At 45.3% G+C, this 18,973-nt stretch overlaps 1 protein-coding gene across 1 annotated transcript in view; it reads left to right on the top strand.

Moving 5' to 3' along the window:
- The first annotated feature begins 3,155 nt into the window (after positions 1-3,155).
- Positions 3,156-18,973, top strand: part of LOC142384908 (carbohydrate sulfotransferase 8-like) — a 30,806-nt gene continuing 14,988 nt past the window's right edge. Inside the window, exon 1 of the mRNA XM_075471214.1 lies at positions 3,156-3,465. Within this exon, the coding sequence (XP_075327329.1) occupies positions 3,156-3,465 (310 nt within the window). The remainder of the gene's footprint in view (positions 3,466-18,973) is intronic.

Genomic DNA, 18,973 nt, shown 5'->3' with positions numbered 1-18,973 from the left:
TTCATGAGTTCTAACTTCATCATGAGTTCTGACTTCATCATGAGTTCTGACTCTTCATCATGAGCTCTGACTCTTCATCATGAGTTCTGACTCTTCTTCATGAGTTCTGACTCTTCTTCATGAGTTCTGACTGTTCCTCGCTGAGTTCTGACTCTTCAGCATGAGTTCTGACTTCATCATGAGTTTTGACTCTTCATCATGAGTTCTGACTGTTCCTCGCTGAGTTCTGACTCTTCATCATGAGTTCTGACTTCATCATGAGTTTTGACTCTTCATCATGAGTTTTGACTCTTCCTCGCTGAGCTCTGACTCTTCATCATGAGTTCTGACTCTTCATCATGAGTTCTGACTCTTCTTCATGAGTTCTGACTCTTCTTCATGAGTTCTGACTCTTCTTCATGAGTTCTGACTGTTCCTCGCTGAGCTCTGACTCTTCATCATGAGTTCTGACTCTTCTTCATGAGTTCTGACTCTTCATCATGAGTTCTGACTGTTCCTCGCTGAGCTCTGACTCTTCATCATGAGTTCTGACTCTTCTTCATGAGTTCTGACTCTTCATCATGAGTTCTGACTCTTCTTCATGAGCTCTGACTCTTCATCATGAGCTCTGACTCTTCTTCATGAGTTCTGACTCTTCATCATGAGCTCTGACTCTTCATCATGAGTTCTGACTCTTCTTCATGAGTTCTGACTCTTCTTCATGAGTTCTGACTCTTCATCATGAGTTCTGACTCTTCTTCATGAGTTCTGACTCTTCATCATGAGTTCTGACTCTTCTTCATGAGTTCTGACTCTTCTTCATGAGTTCTGACTCTTCATCATGAGTTCTGACTCTTCTTCATGAGTTCTGACTCTTCTTCATGAGTTCTGACTCTTCTTCATGAGTTCTGACTCTTCTTCATGAGTTCTGACTGTTCCTCGCTGAGCTCTGACTCTTCTTCATGAGTTCTGACTGTTCCTCGCCGAGCTCTGAATCTTCATCATGAGTTCTGACTCTTCTTCATGAGTTCTGACTGTTCCTCGCTGAGCTCTGACTCTTCATCATGAGTTCTGACTCTTCTTCATGAGTTCTGACTCTTCTTCATGAGTTCTGACTCTTCATCATGAGTTCTGACTCTTCTTCATGAGCTCTGACTCTTCATCATGAGCTCTGACTCTTCTTCATGAGTTCTGACTCTTCATCATGAGCTCTGACTCTTCATCATGAGTTCTGACTCTTCTTCATGAGTTCTGACTCTTCTTCATGAGTTCTGACTCTTCTTCATGAGTTCTGACTGTTCCTCGCTGAGCTCTGACTCTTCATCATGAGTTCTGACTCTTCATCATGAGTTCTGACTCTTCATCATGAGTTCTGACTCTTCTTCATGAGTTCTGACTCTTCTTCATGAGTTCTGACTCTTCTTCATGAGCTCTGACTCTTCATCATGAGTTCTGACTGTTCCTCGCTGAGTTCTGACTCTTTACCTTAGCAGTTTTCTTCCGGCTCCCTGCAGACCCGCAGCAGTGCAACCTTCCTCCCGCCTCCCGGTCGCCTGCGCTCCTCCCCGGCTCTCTGAGCCTCTGTTGCCTGGCAGAGGACCGCGGGGAGGACCGAGAGGAGCATGTAAACAGCATGCATGCATTTGAAAACACACGCATGCACGAACACATGGAAACACACACTCATTCCGCGCGACACACAGCTCAGGGTTCAAGTTATAATCATTTCTCCACAATAAGAGTCTGCGTTTCTGGTTTGTCCTGAAAATAAAAGTCTTTCTGATCTAGTTCTTTACGGTTAGTTTAAATTTGATCAGTTAGTGTCTTTATAATTTATTTATCTGGTTTTGGATGATCACATGCAGCACATGCAAAGAAGTGTTTCTGATTCTGTCTGGGAGGTCCAGTCAGTCTGAGCTGCTGTGTTTTATAGATGTGAGACTCTGTTTACTCTCAACTATATTATGTTCATTTGAATTTTATTGTGTTTGTTCTTTTTAATTTCATCATCTAATAATCTCTCCGTGCACATTTCCCACCACCTGATCCACCTCTGTGCGGCTGTGATTTCCTGCTGCCACTCAGGTGATGTGCTCACACAGGCGCTCGGTTTCTGTTCTGGAAATAAAACCGAACAAATATATCGAAGCCGCCCTCGGAATCTGTCGGGTGTGAAGTATTCAGCACCGAAGAAGCATTTCTTTAGATTTCTTTTTAAAGTGAAAAATGTTTGATATTCGTTTTATCTCAACTCTTGATCTGTTCCACAGTTTTAATGCATTATTATTTTTATTTTTATTTTTATTTTATTTATTTATTTATTTTATTATTTTAAAAGTCTGTTGCTCACAGGCTTTTATTTTGTAAAAGTCTGCTGCTGTCTGCTGTGGAACAGGAAAAGAAAGTAATCGGCGGATCCACCAAACATGGAGAAGGGTACGGAACTTTTACTCGGCCATTTTCATTTTAAAGTTCTTCCAGACGGCGGAGTCGACAGAACCAAAGTCATCTGTAAACTCTGCCAAGTTGAATTGTCTTCTCAGCGTAGTAGTTCCAGTCTAAAATATCACTTAAAGGCAAAACACACAACTGATAGCAGCAAGTCATTCAAGGAAACAGACAGTGGAGCGAGGCTTCTACATAAAAACTACAGAAAGATGCTGATGTTAAAAGTGTGTTTGCACAACAAATGTTATGGCACTTTCATTCATATGGCAGCACATTTAAAATAAAGCTAAATGCTAAAAGCTATACGCTACTTTTGGATTCATTTTTGGATTCTGTGTACAAATGCGATCAATCGTGATTAATCAGGGAAATCATGTGATTAATTAGATTAAACATTTTAATCGTTGCCCAGCCCTAGTCAGAACCTTCCTCCCATTTTCTAAATATTTCCAGACAACAACTTATTCTTTGCTTTGTTCTCCAGGAGGTCAAAGGTGTTCAGGAAGTTGTGTTTCCCCACCTCCACACACACACTTAACTCAGGTAAAAGGGGATTTTGGGTTTGCCAGCTTTGAGATGCTTCTGGATATTTAGTTTGAGGGGTTGGAAAAGCCTTTGGATTCTGCCTCAGGTGTCTTCACAGGTCTGAGAGGAACTGGGAGTCTGAGGATGAAGGCCAACATCATCATCATCTTGGGATTTGAAGTGATTTTCTGCAGACTCTTATTATGAAGTTCGTATTGAGAGCATCCGGTCTATCTCTCCTTCTCACCTGGAGCTTGACAGGCACTTTTCTCCGCCCTCCTCCCCAGTCCACATTGAACTCTCTTCGGATTCAGTCCGCTACTTTGGGCGTTTTCCTTTCGGTGTTCGGCTCCGACCCAGTTACCGCACAAACAGCGGCTCCCCGGCTGCGTGCTGCGCGCCCTCAGTGCTCTGAGGCCGCGGACTGGACTTTATCCGACCCGGAGCAGAAAGAAGAAGAAGGAGCCCGGGGCGGCGGACCCTCTGACAGCCTCCATGCTGAGCCTCACACAGGTGAGTGGCGGCGGGGGAACGGCCCAGATCCGAGCCGCTGGTTCTGGTTCTGGTTCCGCCCGGGTCAACATAACTTAGTTTATATTTCACTGCAGACATGGAGCTTCAGGGCCAGTTTGTGCTGAATTTTAAAGAGTTTTTAAAGTGACTTTCTGTGTCCTCACCTCACCTGTCTGTCGGGGCTTTCAGCAGGTTTTTATGGGCTTTAAACTGCCTGCTGCCGCCTGCCGACAGCCGCGCCTGTTACGTTGTTTGCTGCTCGGTCTGCACTTCGGTCTGCACGGCCTACACAGCACGCAGTGATACGAAGGGAGAGAAAATAGGGCCAAGCGATTGTGAGGTCTGACTTTTTCCTGGAGAACGATTTTGTGATGCAAATGTATTACTCTTTTGAACGCATATTGTTTTGAGAAGCAAAACGCTTTATTTTTGTGGCCCCAGCCAACTAGCCGGACTACCTTGTCTGAACTACAGAAGCCCAGAGGGAGTTATAGAGAAGCTGTCCTGAACCACAAAGTGGAACGGGTTGATGGGAAGGATTTCCCGGGCCTGATTACCACCCGATCTGATCCGAAGTGAACAGAAACTGGAGAAAAATCGCATACTTCTCCTACTACTCCTACTTCTCCTACTACTCATACTAGGGCTGAGCGATTTTAAGAAAAAATTGAAATTGCGATTTTTCTGGCAGAGATTGCGATTTCGATTTCAACCACGATTTATTTTCTTTAAATCAAGTTTCAGTGTAAATTAATTCAATGCGGCTGGCCCCGGTTCGACTCCCGCACCAGGTGGCCCTGTGCTGCGTGTCTTTCCCCTCTCTATGCCCCCTGCTTCCTGTCTCTCTCAAACTGTCCTAACATTAAAGGCATAAAAAGCTAATATGACTAAAAAACTTTTTTTTAGTCAAATTAGCTTGAACTGTCATGGGATTCTGGAAGTAGAATATTAAATACGCTGTTTAGGAAAAATAACGAATTCTGTAGCTCCCTCTGAAGCCTGTAATCATGCCTGCAAAAACCGAGCGCTCCCGGCTGTTTTTAACCAATCAAGTTAGGGTGGAGGAATCGCTACCTGTCAATCACAGCTTGTGCACACGCGTGAGTCTGCCCCAGCTTGTGTGCACTCACACTGGTGTGAACTCACGTGCACAACCTCGTCCACAGAGGGGGAGGGGTTTGGGGGGCGATTCGGAGCTTGTTAGAGGTTGGGGGAGGGACCTGAAAGTTGTATCAGTTCGAATTTTCCGACTTTAGACTCGGAATAAAAAAAAAAATTATTATATTATAATTATTTAAAAAAACGCAGCTTTGACGATCGCAAAATCGTGTTGTCTGAGATCGCGATTTTCGGTCGAAAACGATAGATCGTTCAGCCCTAACTCATACTTCTCCCACTAACTGTTTGAGTTGGTATGCAAGTTTGAGTGAGCGAGAAGTTCCCGGATGCATACTAGATTCTCCGAAATGTTGGGTATGCATCATGAGGTTACTACTCATACTCAAACTACCCAAGATGCAACGTAACGTGACGTCGCCGATCGTCATTTCCTGTCAAAACGGCAGTTTCAAGCTAGCTACAACGAGGGTAGGTTCACTTCCTGTTTTCAAAACAAAAGCACCAATTGTATGGTAATGGCTTTCCCTATGATAAAAGGCAACGGGTATTTTATTTTGTGAAAATAACCGGAAGTGCGTTGCTCACTGCGGCTAGCTTTAGTAGCGCCGAATTCGTGAGAAGAAAATTGTAAATAGCCGGTATTTTGTCAGGTTTTCAACACGTTGGGGATCTAAACGACTACTTTCTCACCTGAAAATGTTTCAAATGTTGCTAAAGTTTACAGAGTTTAGAGCTTAAGCGAAATCAGCTTCAGGTTTCAGAACTCATGAAGATTTCGGCTCGGGCAGGAGCGAAATGCATTGTGGGTAAACGCTCTGCATACTGTCTGATCAATGAGTATGCGGTATGTAGTATGCAGTATGTAGTTTCGAACACAGCCTTGATGTCAACAACACTTTCTATAAAACTCAAAGTCCTGAAAGGGAGTCGGAATGTTTGGGGTAAATCTGATGTCCAGATCCGAGGGAGCTGAGGACAGAACCTCGGCCACTGATCAGGTCCAACCTGGGGTGGAGCAGCAGGAGGCTCGTCTCCTCTGTCAGCGAGCTGCTCCCCGATCCTGCTGAATTATTTCTCTCCTCGTAGCTAAAAATAGGCGCCTGTCCTGAACGCCTCGCAGCGCCCACACGCTCTGCTCTTTTGTGCGAGCGAGGACCGTCAGCGATGCGGCTCGGTCCACAAACCTGAGCCTGAACCCGTCGACGCGGCGCCATGAAGCTGCAGGTTATTTTTAACCTCGGGGTCAGCGGCAGAAACCAAACGTGGAGATCAGGAGCAGGAGGATGGGAAAGCAGGTTTCCAGAACCTGTTGGTTCTGAAGGGTTTGGGTCGGACCGGTCCAGTCAGGTTCCACCTGCAGGAGGAACTGAGGTGAAGTCATCATGATGTCACTGATGTTTGGACTAAATGAAATATTGAACAAGCTGTTTTCCGTCCTTCCTGCAGGCAGAGCGGCGCCGCTGATCCTTTCAAAGTCTGAAAAAGTCTTTCCAAGTTTTAGATTCTGATTTCATTTTATTAAACAAGAAGAACTCAGAACACTTTCTGTTTCTCGGGTTGTTCCACGTGTGAGAGGAACCGGGTTGTCATGGAAACCGTGGCTGAAGCCGGTTTCTGTAAGAGGAGGCTGAGCTTGTGAATTTCTCTTTTTGTTTCGCCTCGTTTAGCCGTCTCTTTGGCTGTGTTCCAAACCGCATACTTTTCATACTACTCATACTAACTTTTTGAGTTAGTATGCGAGTTTGAGTAAGCAGAAGTTCCCGGATGCATACTAGAGTCTCCTAAATGTTGGGTATGCATCATGAGGTTACTACTCATACTCAAACTACCCAAGATGCAACGTAACGTGACGTCGCCGATCGTCATTTCCTGTCAAAACGGCAGTTTCAAGCTAGCTACAACGAGGGTAGGTTCACTTCCTGTTTTCAAAACAAAAGCACCAATTGTATCGTAATGGCTTTCCCTATGATAAAAGGCAACGGGTATTTTATTTTGTGAAAATAACCGGAAGTGCGTTGCTCACTGCGGCTAGCTTTAGTAGCGCCGAATTCGTGGGAACAGCCGGTATTTTGTCAGATTTTCAACACGCTGGGGATCTAAACGACTACTTTCTCACCTGAAAATGTTTCAAATGTTGCTAAAGTTTACAGAGTTTTTTAGCCTTAAAATGAGTTCCTCTAGCCTCCTTAAGTCACCCCAGTGAGTAGAAATTGCGAAATGTATTCACTGAGCAGTACAGCATTTCCTCCGTGTTTTGAATAGAGCGCCTCCAAGTGTCTCGTTGACTCAAGGCTCCTGGTATGACGTCATGCCAGGATAGACCTCATCAAAATTTCCCACCCCCTCTCTCCGCCACGCCCTCTGTCTCCACCCACACCTGCATTACCTTACCCGCCCAACTCATGTGGAGTAGACCGAGACTCGCCAAAGAAGAAGACTCGCCACGACTGAAGACAGTCACAGAAGATACAGCAATGGCTTCCAAACGACGTTACCATGCGAAATGTACTGTGCCAGGATGTGAAGATGAAGAGAAGAGTCTGTTTCCGCTTCCATCCCCTGTCCCTTTGAAAACGGAATGGCTTAATTTCATTTATGAGGGACGGGTGCCCATGCATGTTCCAAAGAGCGTCAGTGTTTGCGCGACACATTTCAGAGGAATGCTTTCACAACTTGGGACAGTACAGGGCAGGTTTTGCCCTACACCTGAAGTTGAAGCCTGGATCAGTGCCAAGCCTTGCCGGTCCATCAGCTACCCACACCGATCAAGTAAGTCATAATTATTTGCTAGCCGCTAGCACTTTATGGGTGACAGCTAACTAGCCAATATTAGCTGTGGAGGTATTTATCCATGAAACCTACACTGCGCTACAAAACCAATACTCTGTTAAACTGGTTAGATTTGGAAAATTGGTTGTAAAACAAGACATTTGTCTTTTGACCAAGTATCTTACGTGTAGGGGACTACATACAGCATGAATACTTAGGTAAGCAAGTCTAGTTATGTTCTGCGGCTAGATACGTCTGTTACACGGAAAATGACGCCCGACGATAACAATTCATATTTTGTAAGCCTTTCTTTAGATTTGTGACTTTATATTTTGTAAGCCTTTGTTACGGTTTGGTGACCTTTTATTTATTTATTTATTTTTTTTACGTCGAGTCGTTTCTGCGTCTTTCGTGTGGGATACGCGATCGGGTGTTGTGGCTAGGTGAAGGATGTTTAGCAAACGTTTGCTGACTACCCTCGAACGTACACCATTATGTATCTGTCAATTCGAACACAGTTTTGACTTCAAATCTGTCGTGACTCGTCAGTTTATCACGAGTGTAATGCTCGGCTTTCGAACCATGAGATGTGTGCTCTCTGTCTGCATCAGGTTCACTCTTCACTGGCCAGCACATCAAGTTCTCACGTCCAGACATCCCGGACCAGGGATGCTGCCTGCCAGACTGAGCCCATTGTCAATAGGACTGCAGCCACACCGAAGAATGTTGTCTTTCTCTATATTGGAATGCAGGTGAGATGTTTTACCTTGTAGTTGTTGAAAGTTTTTGTCTGAAATGTCATAATTGAGCCGGGTTTCTCCAGCACTATAAGGCACGAAACACCTAGACCAGGTCCCCTGAAAATATTGTCTTGTGAATGTAATTTATATTTGATTTACCAAAAAATGTATACTTTTAGGGGGTTTTCAGATCATAGTTCCTATGAAACTTCACAATATATGAAAAGCTTTTTCCAAAATGTTTTATACCTTTTTTCAAAAATGTTGTTTTATTTGTTACTACCATTAAAAGCAGCATTTAAATGTCTCAACATGTTATGTAAATCTCAGCTAATATCACTTTTCCTGATGCTTGAAATCAGATTTTAAAAAAGTAATGAGAACAGCTTTTATAGCATTTTGGAAAAGAGCTTTTCATATGCTCTCCCATGATGATGCATGTGTCTCTACCAGCTAACCCCACCACCATGACAAATGAAAATTCTGTGAGAAACACCGTTTACACATTGTTTCTTGTACTTTCAGACTGTACTTGGCAGCGATCCACTTTAATGAAAATGCGAACCGACCACAGGCCCAGACAGCAGACGGTGTACCTCTCTTCAAAATCTCCTTTCCCAAATCCAAGAAGGGAGAGTGCACAGTCAAACGTCAAAAGACTAAGCCAACCTTTGGTAAGACCTCAAAAGTTCAAGAATTCAAGTCCAACTACTTTTGCCTTTATCAAATTTACTGAGGTTAATTCCAACAAATAGGAATACAAAAAATGTGAGAAATAGAAATCTAAACAAACATAAATATATAGAACAAATACAAATAGATGTAAAATGACTAACTGAAATATACAAATGTTGTGCGTGTACAGTGTGTATGAATGTTCTGTGTGAAAAGGGAATGTGGATGTCCTGATGGACCTCATTTTTCACACGCGAGGCAGTCTAAACCCGGTGCAGTGCCCTTCATCATCGGGGTACTCGGCACGGATACGCAGGACCACACAGGCAGGAATGACCACTCTGATCCGGCGACCCAAAAAGCCCCAGCACCGCGCCACGAACTGCCTGTAGGCCAAATACCTGAAGCGCCTGGAAGAACAGATAGAAAAAATGACACTTGCAGAGAATGTTGTTGTTCTTCTGTTATTGCTATGTTGTACATATTTACATATTCCTATGGATTATTCTTGATTGTGTTTTAATAATGTCTTGTAAATAAATCTACAAACACTCTTCATACTGTCTGCATAGTTGAATTATCAGGCTCTATTGGGTGGGTATACTGTAAACTCTATGTATGTGGCTATGAGTGATTATTTTACAACGCTTACCGATGCGTTCTTCTCAGGCGTAAACTGCCAAAATGGTGCCTGTAGACTCGCCCAGCGGTTTGTAGCGAATAAACATTGAGACAGACCGGCTCAAACCCTGGATGATCCAGCATGCATGCTGGCTCTGCCGCCACTTCTCCTAGTAGTGCTGTGACCTAATAAAGATTAGAACTAGACATGGTAAGTGTCATTTCAGGAACAGGTAGATCCAAATGTTTACAGTGTTACCTGAGGGATCTCCATGCAGCATCTATTCTCCCTTTCTGTGGGCATTATCTCGCTAATTCCACATTGACACCTATTATTTTAAAAAAAAAAGGCAGTGTAATGATATTCTGTTTTCAGGTAATGCCGGCAAATATAACAATGAAACATCTTTAGTGGCAAGTAAATGAGTTAACAGGTGAGCATGGAGAATAATTACATGCTGGTCAGAATACTATCATGTTTTTTGCATGCCATAGGCTACTGTATAACTACATGGGCAACGCACAGCTGGCTGTTCCCAGTGAAGACAGGCTACTAAAAAGGTGTACACAGAAATATGTGGCATAAGTTTCACTTCGTGTAGTTACACTTTGGATCCAGCACCTGGTCAGGATATGATGAGGTATGTTTTTTTTGTATATTATAGCATGTAAACCTTTTTCTCTAGAAAACTTGGTTATAAATCGCTCCCCTTATGTCAACACTGGGTGGAGAATCATTTGCCAAACAGGACAGTGTTTGTGGGGGTAATTGCAATTGCAATTTTCATGAAATTACCCACCGGCGTTTATTACAGTTGTTTTTCATAACATGTTGGCAATGTGTACTATAGGAAATAATTTGGCAGTGTTACTGTTGTACAATGCAAGGCGACATTGAGAAAGTTACTTGGTGTAGAGACTGGAGATGCCAGCAGCCATACTCACTAATGTTAGCACTGCAAATACGTGTCCACATTGCAAAATAAGTTGGGAATTATACGTTTTGTAAGCAAAAATAATATTTTAGGTAGTCCTGATGTAGTGACTACAATTTCTGCTCTAATTAGGCTACCGTAGGCTAAGCGACTGCTAGTATCTGCGCACCTCAGTGGTTCGGACCGACCTAACCATAAACGTTTCCAGACATAACATTTCAAACTCACCATTTTGAGACGTTTTGCTGAAGGCGCTGCTGATCTGCAGTTTGTTGCTGAACTGCGTGCGCCTCGGCTTCAGGGTCCGATTCCGGGTCGAAGGCGAACGGTACGATGGTTTGCTCACCTGCCATTTCTATTTTTTTTTTTCCTACTAGCAGGCAGCTAACATGCGCGTAGCCAAAACAGAGATCAGACACGCCCCCATTCAGCCATGACACACCCCTCGCGCTCCTCCTTGCTTCTCATTAGGAAAACAGGGCACTGGAGAGAGCGCTGAAATGCGGCTTTCTTCTAAGAGGCCAAATCTGCGTTTTCCGGGTGAATTTTGAGAACGCCTGGGGGTATAACATCCTGAAGCCTCCGAAAGCCCATTTAAAGTGCCGCTACTATACCATGCCATGGGAACTTTAAGAGAAAACGGCTTCAGGCCGGCTGATTTCGGCTCAGGCAGGAGCGAAATGCATTGTGGGTAAACGCTCTGCATACTGTCTGATCGATGAGTATGCAGTATGCAGTATGTAGTATGCGGTTTCGAACCCAGCCTGGGGCTATAAATAGGTGTGTGTACACTGCTCACATGCAAATGGCTCTCCTTCAGGAGGAGGATTTAAAATTCTGTCAGATCTGTCTTTTCTTCGGCGGTTTTTATAAATAATGTAGAATTTTCTGATCATGTGAGTCCTCTGTGCTTCAGTCTGCTGCGAGGAGGAAACATTGTTGGTCACCACAGAACCAGCTACAGAAACTGGTCTGAACAGAATTTATTTTGGTCTTTTTAATTTCCAGGTGGCTCTGAGTTCGGTCACTTAACTGATCACCGTATGAAGGTGGAACATCTCCAACATCAGAGGGAACTCTGTCGCCTCTTTGGCTGGTTAAACTTCTTAGGAAGGTGAAAGTTCTTCTGACTGCAGGTTGTTCCAGAACCGGTTCCTCTGTAGGTTCCCCTGTCTCTGTAAGTTCCTCTGTGGTTCCTCTGTAGTTCCTCTGTGGGTTCCTCTGTAGTTCCTCTGTAGGTTCCTCTGTGGGTTCCTCTGTAGGTTCCCCTGTAGTTCCTCTGTAGGTTCCTCTGTCTCTGTAGGTTCCTCTGTATATTCCTCTGTAATTCCTCTGTAGGTTCCCCTGTAGTTCCTCTGTAGGTTCCTCTGTCTCTGTAGTTCGTCTGTAGGTTCCTCTGTCTCTGTAAGTTCCTCTGTAAGTTCCTCTGTAGTTCCTCTGTAGGTTCCTCTGTCTCTGTAAGTTCCTCTGGAGTTCCTCTGTGGGTTCCTCTGTAGATTCCTCTGTAGGTTCCTCTGTAGTTCCTCTGTAGGTTCCTCTGTAGTTCTTCTGTAGGTTCCTCTGTAGTTCCACTGTGGGTACCTCTGTAGTTCCTCTGTGGGTTCCTCTGTAGTTCCTCTGTGGGTTCCTCTGTAGTTTCTTCTGTAGGTTCCTCTGTAGTTTCTTCTGTAGGTTCCTCTGTAGTTCCTCTGTAGGTTCCTCTGTAGGTTCCTCTGTGGGTTCCTCTGTAGTTCCTCTGTGGGTTCCTCTGTAGTTCCTCTGTGGGTTCCTCTGTGGGTTCCTCTGTAGGATCCTCTGTAGGTTCCTCTGTAGTTCCTCTGTAGTTTCTTCTGTGGGTTCCTCTGTAGGTTCCTCTGTAGTTCCTCTGTAGTTTCTTCTGTGGGTTCCTCTGTAGTTTCTTCTGTGGGTTCCTCTGTAGGTTCCTCTGTGGGTTCCTCTGTAGTTCCTCTGTGGGTTCCTCTGTAGTTCCTCTGTAGGTTCCTCTGTAGTTCCTCTGTAGGTTCCTCTGTAGTTCCTCTGTAGGTTCCTCTGTAGTTCCTCTGTAGATTCCTCTGTGGGTTCCTCTGTGGGTTCCTTTGTAGGTTCCTCTGTAGATTCCTCTGTGGGTTCCTCTGTAGATTCATCTGTAGATTCCTCTGTGGGTTCCTCTGTAGTTCCTCTTTGGGTTCCTCTGTAGTTCCTCTGTAGATTCCTCTGTGGGTTCCTCTGTAGGTTCCTCTGTAGATTCCTCTGTGGGTTCCTCTGTAGATTCATCTGTAGATTCCTCTGTGGGTTCCTCTGTAGTTCCTCTTTGGGTTCCTCTGTAGTTCCTCTGTAGATTCCTCTCTGGGTTCCTCTGTGGGTTTCTCTGTAGGTTCCTCTGTAGATTCCTCTGTAGGTTCCTCTGTAGTTTCTCTGTAGATTCCTCTGTGGGTTCCTCTGTAGGTTCCTCTGTAGTTCCTCTGTAGGTTCCTCTGTGGGTTCCTCTGTAGTTCCTCTGTAGATTCCTCTGTAGTTCCTCTGTAGATTCCTCTGTGGGTTCCTCTGTAGTTCCTCTGTAGATTCCTCTGTGGGTTCCTCTGTAGTTCCTCTGTAGATTCCTCTGTGGGTTCCTCTGTAGTTCCTCTGTAGATTCCTCTGTAGTTCCTCTGTAGATTCCTCTGTGGGTTCCTCTGTAGTTCCTCTGTAGATTCCTCTGTGGGTTCCTCTGTAGGATCCTCTGTGGGTTCCTCTGTAGTTCCTCTGTAGATTCCTCTGTGGGTTCCTCTGTAGTTCCTCTGTAGTTCCTCTGTAGTTCCTCTGTAGATTCCTCTGTGGGTTCCTCTGTAGTTCCTCTGTGGGTTCCTCTGTGGGTTCCTCTGTAGATTCCTCTGTAGTTCCTCTGTAGGTTCCTCTGTGGTTCCTCTGTAGGTTCCTCTTTAGTTCCTCTGTAGTTCCTCTGTAGGTTCCTCTGTAGGTTCCTCTGTAGATTCCTCTGTGGGTTCCTCTGTAGTTCCTCTGTAGATTCCTCTGTAGGTTCCTCTTTAGATTTTTCTGTAGGTTCCTCTGTAGATTCTTCTGTAGGTTCCTCTGTAGTTTCTTCTGTGGGTTCCTCTGTAGTTCCTCTGTAAGTTCCTCTGTAGGTTCCTCTGTAGTTCCTCTGTAGGTTCCTCTGTGGGTTCCTCTGTAGTTCCTCTGTAGGTTCCTCTGTAGGTTCCTCTGTAGTTCCTCTGTGGGTTCCTCTGTAGATTCCTCTGTGGGTTCCTCTGTAGTTCCTCTGTAGATTCCTTTGTAGGTTCCTCTGTAGATTCTTCTGTAGGTTCCTCTGTAGGTTCCTCTGTGGGTTCCTCTGTAGTTCATCTGTAGGTTCCTCTGTAGATTCTTCTGTAGGTTCCTCTGTAGTTTCTTCTGTGGGTTCCTCTGTAGTTCCTCTGTAGGTTCCTCTGTAGTTTCTTCTGTGGGTTCCTCTGTAGTTCCTCTGTAGGTTACTCTGTGGGTTCCTCTGTAGGTTCCTCTGTAGTTCCTCTGTAGGTTCCTCTGTAGTTCCTCTGTAGTTTCTTCTGTGGGTTCCTCTGTAGTTCCTCTGTAGATTCCTCTGTGGGTTCCTCTGTAGTTCCTCTGTAGGTTCCTCTGTAGTTCCTCTGTGGGTTCCTCTGTAGGTTCCTCTGTAGGTTCCTCTGTAGTTCCTCTGTAGGTTCCTCTGTAGTTCCTCTGTGGGTTCCTCTGTGGGTTCCTCTGTAGGTTCCTCTGTAGATTCCTCTGTGGGTTCCTCTGTAGGTTCCTCTCTAGATTCCTCTGTAGATTCCTCTGTAGATTCCTCTGTAGGTTCCTCTGTAGGTTCCTCTGTAGATTCATCTGTAGATTCCTCTGTGGGTTCCTCTGTAGATTCCTCTGTGGGTTCCTCTGTAGTTCCTCTGTGGGTTCCTCTGTAGTTCCTCTGTAGATTCCTCTCTAGGTTCCTCTGTAGATTCCTCTGTGGGTTCCTCTGTAGATTCCTCTGTGGGTTCCTCTGTGGGTTCCTCTGTAGGTTCCTCTGTAGATTCCTCTGTGGGTTCCTCTGTAGATTCATCTGTAGATTCCTCTGTGGGTTCCTATGTGGGTTCCTCTGTAGTTCCGCTGTAGATTCCTCTGTAGGTTCCTCTGTAGGTTCCTCTGTGGGTTCCTCTGTAGTTCCTCTGTAGATTCCTCTGTGGGTTCTTCTGTAGTTCCTCTGTAGATTCCTCTGTGGGTTCCTCTGTGGGTTCCTCTCTAGGTTCCTCTGTAGATTCCTCTGTGGGTTCCTCTGTAGATTCCTCTGTGGGTTCTTCTGTAGTTCCTCTGTAGATTCCTCTGTGGGTTCCTCATTGGGTTCCTCTGTAGGTTCCTCTGTAGATTCCTCTGTGGGTTCCTCTGTAGATTCCTCTGTGGGTTCCTCTGTAGTTCCTCTTTGGGTTCCTCTGTAGTTCCTCTGTAGATTCCTCTCTGGGTTCCTCTGTGGGTTCCTCTGTAGGTTCCTCTGTAGATTCCTCTGTAGGTTCCTATGTGGGTTCCTCTGTAGTTCCGCTGTAGATTCCTCTGTAGGTTCCTCTGTGGGTTCCTCTGTAGTTCCTCTGTAGATTCCTCTGTGGGTTCTTCTGTAGTTCCTCTGTAGATTCATCTGTAGATTCCTCTGTGGGTTCCTCTGTAGTTCCTCTGTAGATTCCTCTGTGGGTTCCTCTGTGGGTTCCTCTGTAGGTTCCTCTGTAGATTCCTCTGTGGGTTCCTCTGTAGATTCATCTGTAGATTCCTCTGTGGGTTCCTCTGTAGTTCCTCTGTAGATTCCTCTCTGGGTTCCTCTGTGGGTTTCTCTGTAGGTTCCTCTGTAGATTCCTCTGTAGGTTCCTATGTGGGTTCCTCTGTAGTTCCGCTGTAGATTCCTCTGTAGGTTCCTCTGTAGGATCCTCTGTGGGTTCCTCTGTAGTTCCTCTGTAGATTCCTCTGTGGGTTCCTCTGTAGTTCCTCTGTAGTTCCTCTGTAGTTCCTCTGTAGATTCCTCTGTGGGTTCCTCTGTGGGTTCCTCTGTAGATTCATCTGTAGATTCCTCTGTAGGTTCCTCTGTAGTTTCTCTGTAGATTCCTCTGTGGGTTCCTCTGTAGATTCCTCTGTAGATTCCTCTGTAGATTCCTCTGTAGTTCCTCTGTAGATTCCTCTGTGGGTTCCTCTGTAGTTCCTCTGTAGATTCCTCTGTGGGTTCCTCTGTAGTTCCTCTGTAGATTCCTCTGTGGGTTCCTCTGTAGTTTCTCTGTAGATTCCTCTGTGGGTTCCTCTTTAGTTCCTCTGTAGATTCCTCTGTGGGTTCCTCTGTAGGTTCCTCTGTAGGTTCCTCTGTAGTTCCTCTGTAGGTTCCTCTGTAGGTTCCTCTGTAGTTCCTCTGTAGGTTCCTCTGTGGGTTCCTCTGTAGTTCCTCTGTAGATTCCTCTGTAGTTCCTCTGTAGATTCCTCTGTGGGTTCCTCTGTAGTTCCTCTGTAGATTCCTCTGTGGGTTCCTCTGTAGTTCCTCTGTAGATTCCTCTGTGGGTTCCTCTGTAGTTCCTCTGTAGATTCCTCTGTAGGTTCTTCTGTAGATTCCTCTGTGGGTTCCTCTGTAGTTCCTCTGTGGGTTCCTCTGTAGATTCCTCTGTAGTTCCTCTGTAGGTTCCTCTGTGGTTCCTCTGTAGGTTCCTCTTTAGTTCCTCTGTAGGTTCCTCTGTAGTTCTTCTGTGGGTTCCTCTGTAGGTTCCTCTTTGGGTTCTTCTGTAGATTCCTCTTTAGTTCCTCTGTAGGTTCCTCTGTAGTTCCTCCGTAGGTTCCTCTGTAGTTCATCTGTAGGTTCCTCTGTAGTTCATCTGTAGGTTCCTCTGTAGTTCCTCCGTAGGTTCCTCTGTAGTTCATCTGTACGTTCCTCTGTAGTTCATCTGTAGATTCCTCTGTAGGTTCCTCTGTAGGTTCCTCTGTAGTTCATCTGTAGGTTCCTCTGTGGTTCCTCTGTGGGTTCTTCCGTAGGTTCCTCTGTAGGTTCCTCTGTAGGTTCCTCCGTAGGTTCCTCTGTAGGTTCCTCTGTTGGTTCCTCTGTAGGTTCCCCCGTAGGTTCCTCTGTAGGTTCCTCTGTTGGTTCCTCTGTAGGTTCCTCTGTGTTTCCTCTCTGGGTTCCTCTGTGGGTTCCTCTGTGGGTTCCTCTGTAGGACTCTCAGCTGTCCACGCTCTGCCTGATCAGAGTCCCGGCTGCGCCCTGCAGGTCAGCTGCAGATACTCTGGAACCCGGTACTCCAACAGGTTCTCCCTCTGACGGTTTACTGAGCAGAACCACAGAATCTGAGTCGGCCGCTGGCGTCGGAATCAGTTCTGTTTTCACGTCCTGGAATATGAAATCTGACGCTTTTATCATCAGTTGCTTCCAAATCTGTCCTCATTTCAATTAAATACATTTTCTTTGAGTTTGGTTTATTTCCAACCAACCCAAAGACTTCCTGAGGAGAGAAGTTAATCAGAATCTAATTCGCGAATTTATTTTTTAGCCTACATCAAGTTGGAGACATTTTTTAATATGGCCAACTGGGGAGACAAGGAGGTCCGCGATTTGGACCCGCTAAGGTAGCGGGTCGCAGTGTGAAAGCCGTCTTTGCCGTTTCTGAGAAGTCGCATCTGAAAGATAGCATCTTAACTTTGTAAACCTTTTCAATCGGAACACGAGCCAACTGAATCTATGCACAAGTTTAAGCAGACGCATCGCTTTCTCTCGGACGTGGTGGATTACGACGTTAATCGTTTCAGACCATTCACTACAATATATGGGTGGATAAAAAAAATGCGCTTATAAAACAAAGCTTCATTGGCGGAGTCTGCACTCTCTGAGTGCATTTCTAGTTTTATGTTTTTCTCTGTCAGACCCGACAGATTTTCTCTGTTTGCAGATCTTTATGGAAAGCAGTAGAAAATTCCTGAAACATTAAGATTTATTCTTTCTCATATGTGACTGTAAATCTGTACTTCTGGTTGGGATCAGTCTAGTTTCCTCAGCTTCTTCAGTAAAACAGGATTTCCCAGCATCAGATATCTTCCCGCTGTTAGTAAAAGTTACTAAAATGGTGAAACGTGCTGCAGAGTAACCTGCAGGCTGGCTCGCAGAGACGCCCCCGTGCAGCAGATTCTGCTTCTCTGCTGTGCGGGGCTGAGATGAAAATAGCCTTGGGTTTGGGAGCAGATCACACACGGATCTATAAATATGTGCAGCTCACCGTGGGGTCTCACCCCGGCTCCTCAGCTGTCCGACCTCCACACAAAAGTCGGCGAACTGTTTATTCAGTCGGCTGCTTTAACGACCTCGTGGAGCCGAAGAACAAAGAGCCTTCAAAAGATAACGGAGCAAACAGACCGAAGTTTCAACACTGCTGAGGTCATCAGCCGTGAGGAAGAAGGGACTCGGCTCCTCTGAGGTTTCTTTATGGAGCTAAATCTTGGAGCCTCCTTTTCTTTTTCTTCTCATTCATTCTGGGCTCAGAGGATGGATGATGGACTTATCTGGGCTCACAGAGTCGGTCAGGTGTTCCACTGCTGTGGTATCTGAGGGATCTTTGGGTGTGTTTCCTCACTGCAGCTGAACGGATCATTCAATTAAATTCAGTTTTATTTATATAGCACCAAATACAACAAATGTCATCTCAAGGCACTTAAATAATAAAGTCCAATTCAAGCCAATTGGAATTCAATTCATTGTAATCATAATTATTTACAAAATAATCCAAATTATTCATATAGAGCCAATTCAAAAACAGTTTCCCAGCTAAGGAAACCAACAGATTGCAGTGAAACTTGTCTTCAGTCCAATCTCCCGTCCTGAGCGTGCCTGAGGCGACTGTGGAGAGGAACAACTCCCTTTGAACAGGAAGAAACCTCTGGCAGAACCAGACTCAGGAAGGGTGGCCATCCGCCTCCACCAGCTGGGGTTTGAGAGGACAGAAAAGAGGGGAAAAACCCTGTAACACCATTCAAAGGATACCTGTTGGAACAGGGAAACACCAGTTAATGACCACAATAATGCCACATATACAAAATATAATTTGAGAAATTGAACAGGGGAAAAAGAGAGTAAAGTGAGGAAAGGTGTGTCAGATGAGCTCCCCCAGCAGTCTGGGCCTATAGCAGCAGAACTATGGGATGTTTCAGGGTCACCTGAGCCATCCCTAACTATAAGCTTTATCAGAAAGGAAAGTTTTAAGCCTGGTCTTAAAATGGAAAGGGTCTTCTGCTTCCCGGACATTTACTGGCACCTTATTCCACAGAGAGGGGCCTGATAACTGAAGGCTCTGCCTCCCAAACTGGCAGCTGGTTCCACAGAGAGGGGCCTGATAACTGAAGGCTCTGCCTCCCAAACTGGCAGCTGGTTCCACAGAGAGGAGCCTGATAACTGAAGGCTCTGCCTCCCAAACTGGCAGCTGGTTCCACAGAGAGGGGCCTGATAACTGAAGGCTCTGCCTCCCAAACTGGCAGCTGGTTCCACAGAGAGGGGCCTGATAACTGAAGGCTCCGCCTCCCAAACTGGCTTCTGAAATCAGGATTTTATTAGAGCAGAGCGACCCCTGGGAATGCTTTCAGTGAGCCGACTCGTAAGGCAGGTTTATCTGTACGGCACAATTCAACAACAAGGTGATTCAAAGTGCTTTACAGATGCATTAAAACAGAAATAAAAAGCATGAT

Source organism: Odontesthes bonariensis, chromosome 7 (assembly GCF_027942865.1).
Source record: "Odontesthes bonariensis isolate fOdoBon6 chromosome 7, fOdoBon6.hap1, whole genome shotgun sequence".
Classification (NCBI taxonomy): domain Eukaryota; kingdom Metazoa; phylum Chordata; class Actinopteri; order Atheriniformes; family Atherinopsidae; genus Odontesthes; species Odontesthes bonariensis.
The sequence above is the reverse complement of the archived record's forward strand: the minus strand, read 5'-3'. Positions and strand labels throughout refer to the sequence as shown.